This window comes from Carassius carassius, chromosome 2 (genome assembly GCF_963082965.1).
Source record: "Carassius carassius chromosome 2, fCarCar2.1, whole genome shotgun sequence".
NCBI lineage: Eukaryota > Metazoa > Chordata > Actinopteri > Cypriniformes > Cyprinidae > Carassius > Carassius carassius.
Genome location: NC_081756.1, coordinates 8,707,619 through 8,724,147, shown reverse-complemented (window position 1 = coordinate 8,724,147; position 16,529 = coordinate 8,707,619). Strand labels below are relative to the sequence as shown.

The 16,529-nt window shown below is 42.4% G+C and overlaps 1 protein-coding gene across 1 annotated transcript; it reads right to left on the bottom strand.

Annotated features, from left to right (window-relative positions):
* Positions 1–1,876: 1,876 nt before the first annotated feature.
* On the bottom strand, positions 1,877–16,297 carry LOC132096114 (uncharacterized). Its single transcript, XM_059501300.1, has 8 exons — positions 15,910–16,297; positions 15,405–15,638; positions 12,419–12,497; positions 12,281–12,374; positions 11,869–12,103; positions 4,434–4,709; positions 3,070–3,171; positions 1,877–2,365 (listed from the first exon to the last, which is right to left on the bottom strand). Exons 1-8 carry the CDS (start codon positions 16,039–16,041, stop codon positions 2,231–2,233), a joined length of 1,287 nt encoding a protein of 428 aa, XP_059357283.1. The 5' UTR covers positions 16,042–16,297; the 3' UTR covers positions 1,877–2,230.
* Positions 16,298–16,529: the final 232 nt, after the last annotated feature.

Sequence of the window (16,529 nt, the reverse complement as noted above, 5' to 3'; positions counted from 1 at the left end):
CTCATGGCGTCTGGCAAGTCGTTTAACACTGAAGATAACATTTTATAGGAACTTTGCCATTTAACAATATTCACAAATACCAAAGTGAAACTAACAAATGAAAGCATGTGTTGCTGACCTCACACAGATTTCACAAATACCAGTTTTGTTTTTTTGTTTTTTCTGAAATGAGAATGAGTCAAGAATATTATTGTTTAGATATGGGTTTTCTTCCAAATATTTGACTAAAATTTTATATAGAATGGTCTTTATATATATATATATATATATATATATATATATATATATATATATATATATATATATACAGTGGTAGGTTACCGATAACATTGCTGAAGCTCTGCAAGTAAACTAATTTATTACATCTGTGTTGTCTGATATGTAATATTTGTAAATATTTCATCAGGCTTTCCCGAATAAGGGTCTGTGAGGTGAATGCAGGGGGTTTGTGAGTTGATGAAAAGCTAATTAAATTCATAAAAAAAAAAAAAAAAATTCAAATTGCGATGAACGGCTTAAAATAAGTCCAATCTAATTAGTCATTTGCTCTGTGCACATTTCCATAATTTGATTTACTAATGTAAAATTTGCATTGTAATCAAAAGTTACAAATGAATTGTAATAATTATAAACGTAATTCAAATGTAGTATTGTAGCAAAGTCATTTCAAATAATGATCAAACATTCAGTTTATTTGAAAATCATTTTTATAATTACAGGTAACATAATAATAATAAACAAATGTAAACTCTTTTTATCTCTGAAATGTCCTATTTGTTCTGTTTGCCTTTATATTTTTGTCTTAATTATTTTATAATAAGCTTTAATAATAATTAGATACATATACGGGGTTCGTGTGGGTTGGCCGTGTTCATGGAGGAAGGGTCCAGGTAAGGGGCGGAGTCTGGGTTTTCCTGCATGTCATTTGACCATTAACCAACATCAGAGCACCGTAAATATGCAAATGTGTTGTATATTCATTCCGATATTAACTTAAAATCTCAGGGGGTACTTCAAAAAAATAATTTATGTAAAAAAAAATTACACCTTGGGTTTACAGCATGTTGTAAGTTGAGGCACCATACAGAGACTGAAAAGATGAATTTGATGATGAATATAATGTTAACAGTGTTAATGTGAACAATACTAATGCATTTTAAAATGTTTAACAAGTTTAACAAAAAAAATAAATACAAAATTAACATAATAAATACCAATGGTTTACATTTCAAATAAAGCAACAAAATAATGCAACAAAAGTTTGATTGCCATGTAAAACATTTGACGATGTTACAGAGTCATTCTTTGGTGTCGGCTGTCAAACTGTGCTCGTCCCCAAGGCCTCAACACATGTGTAGAATGAGCAATAAATAAACATAGTTCAGCATATGTGACCCTGGACCACAAAACCAGTCTTAAGTGTCAAATTTTCTAAATTACAATTTATACATCATCCGGAAGCTGAATAAATAAGCTTTCCATTGATGTATAGTTTGATAGTATCGGACAAGAAACGGTCGAGATGTGACATGACGTGACATTCGGCCAAGTATGGTGACCCATACTCAGAATTCGTGCTCTGCATTTAACCCATCCGAAGTGCACACACACACAGAGCAGTGAACACACACACTGTGAACACACACCCGGAGCAGTGGGCAGCCATTTATGCTGCGGCGCCCAGGGAGCAGTTGGGGGTTCAGTTGGGGGTTCAGTGCCTTGCTCAAGGGCACCTAAGTCGTGGTATTGAGGGTGGAGAGAGAACTGTACATGCACTCCCCCCACCTACAATTCCTGCCGGCCCGGGACTCGAACTCACAACCTTTCGATTGCGAGTCCGACTCTCTAACCATTAGGCCACGACTTCCCGTACAACTGTTTGAAAATCTGGAGTGGAAATATTGAGAAAATCGCCTTTAAAGTTGTCCAAATGAATTCTTAGCAATGCACATTACTAATCAAAAATTACGTTTTGATAAATTTATGGTAGGAAATTTACAAAATACCTTCATGGAACATGATCTTTACTTTTTTGTCATAAAAAAAAAAGAATCTCTAATTTTGACCCATACAATTTCTATTTGGCTGTTGCTACAAATATACCCCAGCGACTTAAGACTGGCTTTGTGGTCCAGGGTCACATATGATAAAAAAGCATCAGCTATATGAGCCCGGTGAACAGCACAAACCATGATCGCAGCCAATTCATTGCATCATAATACGGACTGCATCAGGCCACGCGGGTCATGAGCTCCTCCAGCGCCCGCTCTCTGTGGTTCTCGTGCACCAGAAGAACCTCCTTAATGGCGTTCTGCTGGAAGCCCATTTCATGAAACTGAGCAAGAAGGTGAAGGAACTCCTCAGCCTAAAATAGAGGAACAAATACGGTTACAATATATACTAACAATCATAATATTATTATTACTTTTATCCTGCAAAGATGCACTGAATTGATATAAAGTGACAATAAAAGTGGTAACACTTTAATATAGGGACTAAAATTCTCACTAGCTTGCCTATTATTGGCTGTTTATTAGTATTTATAAAATATATATTCAATCCCGACACCTAATCTTAGCAACTACCTTACTAACTATTAATAAGCAGCAAATTAGGAGTTTGAAGCAAAAGTTGTAGTTAATGGTTTGTTAATGGCGAGAAATGGAACTTTAAACAAAGCGACAAAAAGTTCTAATTCAAATAAACGCTGTTCTTTGTAACTTTCTATTCATCACAGAATTCTGAAAAATAAAAATAAAACCGTATTCTCAAAAATATTAACTAGAACAACATTGATAATAACAAGAAATGTTTATTGATCAGCAAACCAGCATATTAGAATGATTTCTGAAGGATCATGTGACACTGAAGACTGGAGGAATGATGCTGAAAATACAGCTTTGCCTCACAGAAAATAAATTAAATTTTAAAGTATATTTAAATAAAAAACTGTTATTTTAAATTGTAATAGTATTTCACAAAAATACTGTTTTTACTGTATTTTTGATCAAATAAATGCAGCCTTGATGAGCAGAAGAGACTGATTTAAGGTAGCAGTCATACACTTACCTTGGTCTCACAGTTCTGAAACATCTCAAGTGCTTCTTCAACCTGAGCTTCATCATAACCGAGTTCACATAACCGATCACACACTACCAGATACCTCAAGATCTGCAAGAGAACAATCAAACAATCCTTCATCCTGTACATGCACACAAACACATAGCAACACAGATCACTTCAACAGCAGGAACGTGATTGAAAACAAGCCCTCTGACTTTCTTGAACACTTCATGAAAACAAGAACAGGTTGAGTTCTAATGGAATTTTGGGAAGCACTGGTTTATCCCCTAACACTAAGTAATTAGATAAACTGATCTGGTTATTGGGCACACTATTGACACAACAGTATTTCATCATAACTGTGGACTTATGAATGATCATTAGCTGAATGTTAGCTATCATAATTCATGATAAGACTGGACGTCATGTTCAGAGTGGACTGAGAGCAGAGCGTTGTGAAAGCGTAAGCCACGGAGGACCGGCTGGTCTGATTAATCTATGTAACAAGATGAGCTTTGTTGATTCAAATCTGATCATCCCTCCCAAGCAGCCGACTGATGTCATGCTGAGCGGCTCACTGGGCAACTGAGGATACAGCCGAATGTAATATATATATATATATATATATATATATAAACTGTTATTTGAAATAAATTAAAAAAAAAATCTGTTTTTATTTATTTACCTATAATAACCCTGCATGTGATTATCACAGGCAGTCAAAAATGAACTAAAGTATCTTATTAGACAAAATATGATGTGAAAATACAATTATTTTATCAGTATCGCAGATCACATGATATGATTTTATACAGATCAGTCAAATGCAGTGTTTTCTCCAGCAAATATCTCTGGCTTCATTCAGCACTGACACCACCCAGCCCTCAAATACTGATTTACTTAGAGCCTTTCAGTCATAAACCCCTTTAAATAAACGTCAATGTATTTTTTTCCAGAGTGCCCAACAACGTTAATGATATTTGACAATGAATATGGCTTGATGACTCAAAAAAGTCCTCCTGAGAACTACTAGCTCATTGTGGAAACTTCTGTGTGTCTATTTTTGTTGACTGTTTTTTCTCATGGTACTTCATCAGAATCAGATAAAAGAGGATGGAACCAGATGTTTAGCTGTGACAGAACTGAATCTGAAGCACACAGAGATTGTGTGTGAAATCTCTGGCAATAGTGCATGTTTATAAGCACACTGACGACTGAACTATACTGGTAACCCAGCATGCACTTTGATTGACCTTCCCCTGTGATACACCAAGGACAGTGGAGAGAATCTCAGCATTACATCTCGACCCGCGAATGAGTCCCATCTCTTATTTCAGACTGAATCCCTGTAACAGATCTCCCTCACTGACCTGCTCGGGACTCTGCCGGCCAGTTTTCTGAAGGGTGATGATGGCCGTACGGAGAGGGTAGCCCCGCTCAGTCACTGCCGCCAGCAGATCCCTCTCCTCTGGGCTGAGAGCGGAGAGCAGCTCGACCGCAGAGTCCAGGACGGCAGCGTGGGAATTGAGTGGCCGTGATGGGGCCGGGGGGGAGAATGAGTCCTGGGCCTGGAAAAAACAACAACAGTGCCTCATGCTCACAGTACCCTTGAGAGACGAGGGCAGGAAACACAATACTGAGAAAATCTAGAAGGATAAACACAATTATTGGTGCAAGGTTTGACTCACACTTTAAACTGATGTTTTATGATCTTCTGAAAACATTTGCATCAATGCTTTTGGTAGACAAAAGTAATCTTAAAAAATTGTTTACATTTTCCTGTACCTGAAAATTGAGTGTTTACTATTGTCCATTCGCACTGACACACTGTTTTCCTATTTTGATACCTTAAAGCTGCTTTGACACAATCTGTATTGTTAAAAGTGCTATATATATATATACTGAATATATATATATATATATATATATATATATATATATATATATATATATATATATATATATATATATACTGAAAAAACTAAAAGGAATATATATAGCCACAAGAAACTAATAGCGAGGTCCATGCACCTTAAGGTTTATCCAAAAATGAAAATTATGTGACTTCAATAGTATTTTTTCCATACTGTGGAAGTCGATGGCTATGTCAACTATTTGGTCACCAAAATTCTTCAAAGTATCATTGTTTATGCTCAACAGAATAAAGAAACCCATACAGCTTTGGAACAACTTGAGGGTGAGTACATAATTTTTATGCATAAAATATAATGCATATTATTTAGCAAACATGCAACCACCTAAACCTGAGATAAAAATTACTATTTTAAGCAATTTTAGGTAATTTACAGTAGAAATCGGGTTTATTGTTTTTAACCGGTTATTGCGCCACCTATTGCCCATTCTCAATAAAAGTTTGCATGCTTCTTCAGCAGGGCCGGCCCACGGCATAGGCGGTATAGGCAAATGCTAAGGGCGCCACTATATATATCATTCCATAGGGGCGCCAGAACGAGTGAATTTTTTTTTTTTTTTTTTTTTTTACATATTTTTTTTATAATAGGCTACTATTTAAAAACCATTCATTCGAGTCCGGCTCTTCAATCTTCCCCCGCCCATCGAGTGCTTGAAGTGCGTCAGAAACAGAGCGCGCGCACGATCAGTTGTTGGTAATTTGTTGTGTAGCGTGCCCGACGCCGCATCCAATGTAGACAGCACTGCTTTTGTTAACACACAGCTCGTAGAAACGGGCCTGGCAGCTCGCGCCAGTTCTAGACACGGTGAAAGTTTCCTGATTGTGACGGAAAGCCGAATTTACATGACACATTATAAATGAGCATAGTCTGCGATAGATACAGTGCCAAAAAGAAGAGAAGAGGATAAAGACAGAGGTAAAGAGATGTAGTTGTGCAAAAGGCTCAAGTGATGTGAATATGGACAGAGTATGTACAGCGAGTGTTCGTTCAGACCACGCCTTTTTTCTGACATGTTGCGACATGCCCTGGCTTGTAGAGAACGGCTGTCAGTTTAGTTTCAGTTTCAGTTGAGCTAATCTTCGCATTGTGTTCGTGTGCGTCAGTGACCACAAGTAAGTTGGAACTATATCATATAGATTATAGTTTATATTAGTAATTTATGTTAACGTTGATAGTCATTGACAGCCTTTATATCTGTTGTATGTGTGACTTATATGTTATTCCCATTGTGGTTACGTTTCGGGACATGTTTAGCACTGCTTGTTTAAGTGACTAGAGATAGTTATTCAGTTAACTAAATTGTGTTTATGGAAGTAATATTGATGTTTATTTCCTTTCATTTAGAACCACACCTACACTGTAAACCATAAGAAATAGTGCCTGTGCATCGCATCTGTATTCCCAAAGTGTGCATCTGTATTCCAGAAGTGATATATCTGTATTCCAAAGTGATATATTAAAGCCTTCAACATATATCTCTGCCTTCCGTGTCCTGACTAGACACCCCATATCGTTGACTAATTTTCATAACCAGAGCCCCATTACAATTTATGGTCCTTCGAGCCGGATAGTGTCAATGATATGGCAACCAGTAAAGAAGGAATCAGCCTCCCTGTTTCGCCAGTGCGCCCCAAACGCTCACTGCAACGCCCAAGATATCTGGATGATTTTTTAGTCGAATATTCAGATCAGCATAGCTTAGCGCAGATGCACAGGCACGAAGAGGAGAGGGAGCTACGCAGTCCTGCTAGAAGCATATCCTCAATGTCACCAATGCATAATGCGAATGAAGCCATTGTTCATCAAGCTTTGGAGACAGCGCGGCAACAGAGTGAAACTGCTAAGAAACAAACAGAGCTTTTGGAGTTTTTCCTGCAGCATCATTCCCCTCGGACCTCAGCTCAGTCGTCAAGGAGGTCATCACGGCATCAGACCCCAGTACGCCAACTCTACCCAGACAGAGGAGGTGAACCACAGCCTTTGCCAACCCTTGTTCCTCACCAACACAGAACTGAGGATCACCCAAGTGTAGCTGCAGAACTAACCCATCAGCTAGAACAAATGACACTTCCTCCGTCTCTCAGCCGAGTCACTCAACCCCCTCAGCATACGCTCGTTCCACGCTATGGCGTTCAAGCTATCAAGCAGGATTCTGAACATGATCCACCAGCTCACCTTCAGCCCAGCTATCCCAGAGAGTCAACCCAGGGTCTACAGCCATCAGTAGGCTTATTAAGAAATGCCACATCATATAGCTCACTCTCGTCCTACCCTATATCGGGTAATTGTGAGCCCAGTGCAGCGGCACCCGGCAGCCAATACGAGAAAGGTAGGGAGCCTCAGTTGGAAAATCCACATCTGGTGCCACCTGAGCCTCATACATCACATCTCTCACATGTGGCTCCTCCCAGATCGCTACATGGAAATCCAGCTTTCGATCAGATGATGCCTTTACCCGTGCACCAGTCAATACCTCAGCCTCCTTATGTACCCCAACCTTTCTATCAAGGGAATCCAGCCATGCTGGCCCATTATCCATCCACTGGATATCAGCATACACCCCCCAATATAGAAGGCCCAACATTTCCTGACTTTACCAAGGAGGACAGAGCTCAATATGTGGAGCTACGCCTTTCCCTTAGTACACTCCTCCATCCTTCTCAGTCCGAGCATTACAAGTATGCCATCTTGCTGAAGCATGTCAAGGTGCCACATGCACATCGCCTAGTGCTAGCTCATGCAGAGTCTAGTATGCCCTACTCTGAAAGCACTGGATGAACGCTATGGACGTCCATATCAGTTTGTGCTGAAGGAGATAGAGGACATGGAACGTCTACCCCCCATCCGAGATGATAGAGCTCTCGACGAGTTCTCCATCAGAGTGCAGTCGCTGGTAGGGATGCTGAAAGCTCTCCGAGGTGAAGGCCATGAGGAACTCCACTGCGGCTCCAATGTGAAGCGCCTTCTAAGCAGGCTCCCCAAGCACCAGCAAGAGAGATTTCGTCGTCAACAGTATAGGAAGGACCCGGATAAACTGAAGCTAACGCTCATTGAATTTTCAGAGTGGCTGAAGGCAGAAGTCAGATGCCTGGACATTGAGCCCTCACTTCAAGCTCACAGTGAGAAGGATAAGAGGGAATTTAAGCAGCAGAAGTCCAAGGTTAAGATTACTACGGTTATGCATGGGATAGACAGTTCAAGTAACCATCCATCCGACACGCCCTCTCAAGCAGCTCATTCTATGCGAACCCAAGGGAAGGGTAAGATATCCTGCCCTTACTGTGAGGCAGAACACTACCTCAGCCAATGTGAGAGCTTCGCTAGACTTACCAAATCAGAGATGGTGGGCTGGATTAAAGTCAAGAGGAGGTGCTGGAGATGTGGACGTTCTCACCTAGCTTCTGCTTGTGACCTCAAGAAGCCGTGTCGCCTTTGTAAGTCGAAACACCTCTCTGTCCTTCACGAGGTCAACCAGAGGAGTGGGAACGAGCCCACCATCACATCGACGGCAGAGACTCACTACCTGGATCAGCCAAATAGATATAGCCAGGTGCTGTTAAAGATTGTCAGAGTCAATTTGCAATACCAGGATAAAGTGCTTGACACGTATGCAGTGCTGGATGATGGCTCTGAGAGAACCATTCTGCTTTCGTCTGCAGCACGCCACCTAGGAGTACAGGGTCAAGTAGAAGACCTCACACTCCGTACTATCCGCCAAGACATCAAGATACTGTCAGGCTCACGTGTGTCCTTTACGATCACTCCAGCTTCCCAACCAACAAAAAGGTTCTCCATTCAAGGCGCATTCACAGGTGAACACCTAGGCCTCTCTCAGTACAGTTACCCGGTTACCCAGCTCCAGAGAAGATATCGCCATCTACGAGGTCTGGCAATCCCACCCATCGATGGTGTTCAGCCAACCCTCCTGATTGGATCGGATAATGCTGATCTGATCGTTCCGATTGAGCCAGTGCATCTTGGTCCCCCTGGTGGTCCTGCAGCAGTCAAGACTAAGCTCGGTTGGACACTTCAGGGTCCAGCAAAATACCTGCAGCAACAGCTTCCCCCCACACAGTGCTTGTTCACCACAGTTTCCTCCCCTTCTGCTGAGCTGTTCAGTCAAGTTGAACGGTTGTGGCAGTTAGATACACTACCTTTCAAAAGTGAGAGATTGGTGACCAGATCCAGACAGGACAAGTACTCAGTGGACCTATTAGAGGCCGAGACCATCCGTGTAGAAGTAAACGGAGTGCATCGGTACGCTACACCCCTTCTACGAGTCCCAAACATGCCCAAGCTGCAAGTTTCAAAGGAAGTCGTGATGAAGAACCTGCGAAACACAGAGAAGAGGTTAGTACAAGATCCACTGCGTGCATCTACCTACCAGGAGGAGATCAAGAAACTTGAGATTGCTGGGTACGCCACCAAGATTGACTCCTGTGAGGTGGACTCATCCAAGGAGTCGTGGTTCCTGCCCCATCACATGGTCAGACACAATGGCAAGGAGCGGATTGTTTTCAACTGCAGCTTCCAGCTTGGCAGACAAAGTTTGAATAACTACCTCCTTCCTGGTCCAGCCTTAGGACCCTCACTCCTTGGAGTCCTCCTGCGCTTCAGGGAGCATCGAGTCGCAGTAAGTGGAGACATTAAAGGGATGTTTCACCAGGTCCGCCTGCTGGACAGAGACAAGCCTTTGCTGAGGTTCCTTTGGAGGGATCTAAAAACGGACAAACAGCCATCAGTGTACCAGTGGGAGGTTCTGCCGTTCGGGACGACGTGCAGTCCCTGCTGCGCGATCTTTGCTCTTCAGAAACACATCGATGAGTCAAGTCAACCAGGAGAAAATGTCCGCCACAGTGTGGAACAGTGTTTCTACGTCGACAATTGCCTGCAGAGTCTACCCACCGTAGTAGAAGCCAGGAACCTCGTGACGAAGCTTAGAACCATTCTAGCTGCAGGTGGCTTCGATATTCGTCAATGGGCCAGTAACCAGCCAGAGGTGATTCGCAACTTGCCTAAGGAAGCCAAGTCTGACAGCAGCGAGAGATGGGTTTCTCAGACGCATGGTGAAGCTCAAGAAATGACGCTAGGCCTCAGTTGGCACTTCATGGAGGATACACTCCATTACAGGCATCGCCCGGTTTTCCCAAGCCAGACGACCATGCGAAATATCTATAAGATATTAGCAAGCCAGTATGATCCCCTAGGTCATATCCTGCCTTTCACGACAAGGGCCAAAGTTTTGGTCCAGAGACTGGGGGCCAAAGACCGCGACTGGGACGACCCAAACTTACCGGTCGACCTCCTGCAAGCCTGGACTTCATGGGAAGAAGAGCTCCCTCAGCTCTCAACGGTTAGTCTCACCCGGAGTTACTTCCCACTGGACGTGGATGTAAGTGCCATCACCCTCGAGCTTCATGTATTCTGTGATGCATCAGAGTCCGCCTACGGGTCAGTTGCTTACCTACGTGGTGAGGATCCTCATGGCCAAGTCCATGTAGCCTTTGTGCTGGCACGTTCAAGAGTGGCACCGAAGAAACAACAGTCAACGCCACGCCTTGAGCTCTGTGCCGGCCTTACCGGAGCTCAGCTTGCCCAGATGATCCAGAGAGAGCTCACCCTTCAGTTGAGGGACACAGTGCTGTGGTCTGACTCCACCACAGTACTTGCCTGGATACAGTCAGAGTCCTGCAGATACAAGGTGTTTGTAGGGACTCGTGTATCTGAGATTCAGGAGCTGACGGATCACCGGTCATGGAGGTATGTGGACACACAGAATAACCCCGCGGATGCTATCACCAGAGGGATGACACTATCCAACCTCGCCAAGCCAAACCAATTCAGCCAAGGTCCTGCCTTCCTTCGGCTATCACGTGAAAGATGGCCAGCCACAACTTCTTTCGTGGAGGTCACAGATGAGACAGAGATGAAGAGGTCTGCGTTCTGTGGCATTATGTCAGCCATTACGGCTCCAGAGATCCCAGCCACTGAAGACCACTCTACCTTCGAAGATCTCCTTGAGGCAACGAGTAGGTCACTGCATGGGGCGGCCTCCCAATCAAGCGCCCTCAGTGCAGATGACTACGCAGAAGCAGAACTCAGAATCCTTCAGAGAGCACAATATGATAGCTTTCCAGACGAAGTCAAGTGCCTACAAACAGGGAAAGCACTTCCATCCAGCAGTAGGCTCTTGTCACTTGCTCCAGAGTACGATGTCTCTAGGGGCCTTATCCGAGTAGGTGGTAGGCTGCGCCGTTCTACTAGTCTGGAAGATGATGTCGTACACCCAATTGTGCTGGAACCCAAGCACCATATTACCAAACTTATCATACGACAGTACGACAACAAGTTACTCCATTCTGGATCGGAGAGGGTCTTCGCAGAGCTCAGGCGCAAGTTTTGGATCCTCCAAGGCCGAGAAGCTGTGCGTCGTCATCAGAGATCCTGCCCGGAGTGCCAGAAATGGAGAGCAAAGCCTACGATTCCTAAGATGGCAGATCTGCCCCCTTGTCGTCTCCGCCTCCTGAAGCCTCCATTTTATTCAACAGGAGTAGACTGCTTTGGCCCATTCCAGGTCAAGCGAGGTCGGAGTATGGAAAAGAGATGGGGAATTGTTTTTAAGTGTATGACCACCAGGTGCATTCACCTCGATGTGCTGCCCAACATGGATACCGACTCGTTCCTTATGTCACTCAGAAGGTTCGTGGCTAGACGGGGAACTCCCTTCGAGCTTCTCTCTGACTGTGGGACCAACTTCCGCGGAGGGGAGCACGAGCTCAAGGCAAGTTTTGAGGCCATGTGTGTGGAGCTGCAGACTAAGTTGGCTAAGCACCAGATCCGTTTCCAGTTCAACCCACCAAATGCACCTCACTTTGGTGGAGCCTGGGAGCGGGAAGTCAGATCCATTAAGGCTGCACTCTATGTTACTCTGGGAGCACAGACAGTGACCGAAGAAGTCTTGCAGACAGTCCTGATTGAGGTGGAGGGAATCCTCAACTCTAAGCCACTGGGCTATGTGTCGACAGATGTAGCCGATGTGGATCCCGTGACCCCCAATTACCTCCTCATGGGGCGGCCCGACTCTTCGCTTCCTCAGGTGGTGTACCCTGAGTCTGAGATTCTCAGTCGAAGAAGATGGCGGCACAGTCAGGTGTTAGCTGACCAGTTTTGGACGCATTTCATACGGAACTACTTGCCTTTCTTGCAATCAAGGCAGAAATGGGTAAAGGACACAGAGAACCTCACTGTGGGTACAGTGGTGATGGTAATTGACCAAAGGTTACCTCGTGCATTGTGGCCCGTGGGACGAGTCACAAAGACCATTAGGAGTGTCGATGGGAAAGTGAGGACTGCTGAGGTGCAGGTAGATGGGAGGACCTACACCAGACCAGTGGCCAAGCTCATTGAGCTGCCAGCCATACCGGATAATGCCTCGACAGCAGCTCCTGTGGGTAGTTGAGCCTCTCCAGGAGATAATTCACACCGTGAATTATGGGGCGGCTGTGCAAAAGGCTCAAGTGATGTGAATATGGACAGAGTATGTACAGCGAGTGTTCGTTCAGACCACGCCTTTTTTCTGACATGTTGCGACATGCCCTGGCTTGTAGAGAACGGCTGTCAGTTTAGTTTCAGTTTCAGTTGAGCTAATCTTCGCATTGTGTTCGTGTGCGTCAGTGACCACAAGTAAGTTGGAACTATATCATATAGATTATAGTTTATATTAGTAATTTATGTTAACGTTGATAGTCATTGACAGCCTTTATATCTGTTGTATGTGTGACTTATATGTTATTCCCATTGTGGTTACGTTTCGGGACATGTTTAGCACTGCTTGTTTAAGTGACTAGAGATAGTTATTCAGTTAACTAAATTGTGTTTATGGAAGTAATATTGATGTTTATTTCCTTTCATTTAGAACCACACCTACACTGTAAACCATAAGAAATAGTGCCTGTGCATCGCATCTGTATTCCCAAAGTGTGCATCTGTATTCCAGAAGTGATATATCTGTATTCCAAAGTGATATATTAAAGCCTTCAACATATATCTCTGCCTTCCGTGTCCTGACTAGACACCCCATATCGTTGACTAATTTTCATAACCAGAGCCCCAGTACAGTAGTGAATGAACAATTTATTGCATAGGAGTAAGATACTATAATTTCATGGCAGTTATTTTTACCTTAAACTTAATGTTAGCAGTTGTTCTGAGTTCTGAGTCCCCAGACTGTGATTTTGTACAATCATGCCAGTTTTAAGACGCATTTTTTGTTATCACTTTTTTATTAATGTTTTACTCTACAGTTGTGCAGTTTTGGGGGGATACAGTACAGGCCAAAAGTTTGGAAACATTACTATTTTTAATGTTTTTGAAAGAAGTTTCTTCTGCTCATCAAGCCTGCATTTATTTGATCAAAAATACAGGAAAAAATGTAATATTGTGATATATTATTACAATTTAAAATAATTTGTTTTCAATTTATTATACTTTAAATTATCATTTATTTCTGTGATGCAAAGCTGAATTTTCAGCATCATTACTCCATTCTTCAGTGTCACATGTGACATCCGGTCTATCACATGATCCTTTAGAAATCATTCTAATATGATGATTTATTATGAGTGTTGGAAACAGTTCTGCTGTAATGTGTGTGTGTGTGCGTGTGTGTGTGTGTGTGTGTGTGTGTGTGTGTATATATATATGCTAAATCATGAACACAATGACAGGGTGAAATGGGCTGTGATGCATGGGGCGCCAGGTAAAATCTTGCCTAGGGCAGCAAATTGGTCAGGGCCGGCCATGTTCTTCACAATCATAATCTGAACATATTTACCAAATTTCATGAAGTTTTGAGATTTTGTTCAGGAATTATAGGCCTTTGGGTACATTTGGTCATGTCCATGTTTTTAAATGACCCTATTATAGCCATTCAAATACAAAAGTTCACAAAGGGTTTCAGCACTTGAGTCTCCGATGAAGCCTGGAAGAAATATCCAAACATGGAATAAAACAACAGCAAAGGTCCGTAAATTTCTGGAAAATGCGTTTAATTCTTTTCCCGTTCATGTTTTTAAAAACACTGCAACTATAAATGAAAAAAACTGTCAAGAAAAGCTACAAGCCCCCTGCCATATTCAGTGCACCGTGACCACACGGCCAAGCAGGAGATGATGTCATGAGCATTAATAACCTGTTGGATTAGACTGTCAACCAAAGCATAACCTTGAATCGTAGCTTTGCTGTGAAAGACATTTCCCGAGCACTTCCACTCGCTAATCCAGACGAATTTGTTGCATCTTGGGAAGATTCCAGGAAGAGACTTAGCACTCGCTATTATTAGCTAGTTCATCTTCTGAGACATTACAGAAATGTGCACCAAAAAAGAGAGAAAGGGAGAGAGAGAGAGAGAGAGAGAGAGAGAGAGAGAGAGAGAGAGAGAGAAGTACTTCGGAGAAGTCATTCATGTGTAATATCTGAATGAAGTGAATGGGACGCTCAGACAGTCATTTCATAAGGAACAACAAAATACTGTGCAGTCACAGCGAGACATATTAGCACAGGATTTACAATGAACGTTTCGAGAAATTACTAGATGCTTCTGGACCTGATGTCTCTTGCTCAAGTGATTAAAATGCCTTTCTAGACTTAATGGAGGCATGCCAGTTAAAGCCATTTATAGCAGGGCCAACAGTTGCCTTCTAAGGACAGCTGTTATTGTGAGCTTCGGTGAATTGGCAACTGAGAAAAGGTCTTCTTCGTAGACATACAACATATTTATTAAATAGATTAAAGAGATGAGTTGTCTGTGATGGGTCGTCTGTATTTATACTCCCGAAGAGTACAAAGTGTAATTTCAGGTACATCAAAACTTACCCAAACATGTCCAGTAAAGGGGAGCATCTTTATTTAAGGTGTTTATTGTTTCAGAGCCACTAATCACCTGCCATTTGCAGTAAATTTGAACCACAACTTTAGCCATCTACATCACAGTCCTAAAGAGTTTTGCTCCAGCCTTGATAAAAACTCACCTTCCTGCTGCTTTTAGTAACCCTTAGATTTCCATGATTAACAAAACACGCAATAAACAAACGTCTGTTGGTCACAGACCTTATTTTCTGCGCTAATCCAAAAACCAATGGAAAAATTCATATGGGTTTTTGTCAAGAGGGTTATGCAAACTTCCAGGTTGGCCTACAAAAATATATCATCACTGCAGCATTTGCTAAGCACTAGTACTGCACTGGTTACACTTTATTTTAAGTTGTCCTTGTTACAGTGTAGCCCAATTATACATTTAAGTACTGAGTAATATTAATTAACTACATGTACTTACTATATGTTTAGGGTTAAGATTTGGCTTACAGTTAGTTAACGTGCATGTAATTATGCATAATTTATTGTTTTGACTCGGGTGTTCATCATGCGGTAGTGGGCAGCATTTAAGCTGCGGCTGCGGGGACGAGGGTTGGGCTCCCAGAAGTCACTGCTCCAGCGGCTGGCTAACCTGCTCTCCTGAGGGCTGCTGAACATCATCCAGTATGGAGGACAGGTCGCCATAGGCTCACAGGAAGAGCGGGGATTGAGAGTTGGATAGCCGCCCTGGAGACCCGTGAGAACCCAGTTCTCCAGGCTGAACACATACTGAAACATCAAAACGCAAAAGCGACATCTTTACTTAGATGGTTAAATGTTAGTGGAACATTGACGTATGGAAATACACCTGTGTGAAACTGAGAAGAACTGACTTCATACATCCACTAAAGTTAATGGGTCCAGCTTGTTAAAAGTAATTCCCAAAAAGAATAGCTGCAATTGTTTGACGATGTGAAAAGCATGTGTTAAGTGTCCAAATGCAATCCGAAGCCATCTGGTAACATCAGGTTAAAAACATGCATTTTGGAGAGTATCAGACCTCAGTTTCCTGCATTATCTTCAGGTAGTCAGGCAGAGGGGTTTCTGAAGCTGGGATGAGCTCGACTTCTTCCTCTGCATCCTCAAGAAAGCCAAGAGGGATCTTAAAGCGCACCTCATCCAGACAGGACATTTCAGCCCTACCTGAAACAGAAGGCAGACAAAGAAACGTCTGACACCAAACCTTCCTAAATCTGTGCCTCAGATTGGGATTTAAATGTACACCAGCTTTCAAAAGTTCGGAATGTTAGAATGATTCCTAAAGGATCACGTGACACGGAAGATGCTGAGAATTCAGGAATAAATTACATTTTAAAATATATTCAAATAGAAAACAGCTATATTAAATAGTAATAAATGTTTCACAATATTACTGTTGTTGCTTTTTGGATCAAATAAATGCAGCATTTGTGAGCAGAAGGACATTACATAAAAAAAAAAAAATTTTGTATTATTATTCCAAACTTCTGACAGGTAATGTAATAATGCATAGACAAAACTACAGTCGCATGTTTTCCCCTGTTCTCGCTTCTCACAAAACACGTGTTCTCTATATTTGTTTACCTGTTACAAAATAGTAAGAGAGGATTAGAGATGAAAGATTACTGAGACTCGACCAGC

Bases quoted from the DNA above. Each gene is read 5' to 3' on its own strand.
- LOC132096114 (XM_059501300.1), bottom strand. From the start codon at position 16,041: ATGTCCTGTCTGGATGAGGTGCGCTTTAAGATCCCTCTTGGCTTTCTT. The intron at 12,375-12,418 runs GTATGGCTGGCA...GGTCTGGTGTAG, and splicing joins TGCTGTCGAGGCATTATCCG to GTCCTCCCATCTACCTGCAC. The intron at 12,104-12,280 runs GTAACCTTTGGT...TCTCAGACTCAG, and splicing joins CACGGGCCACAATGCACGAG to GGTACACCACCTGAGGAAGC.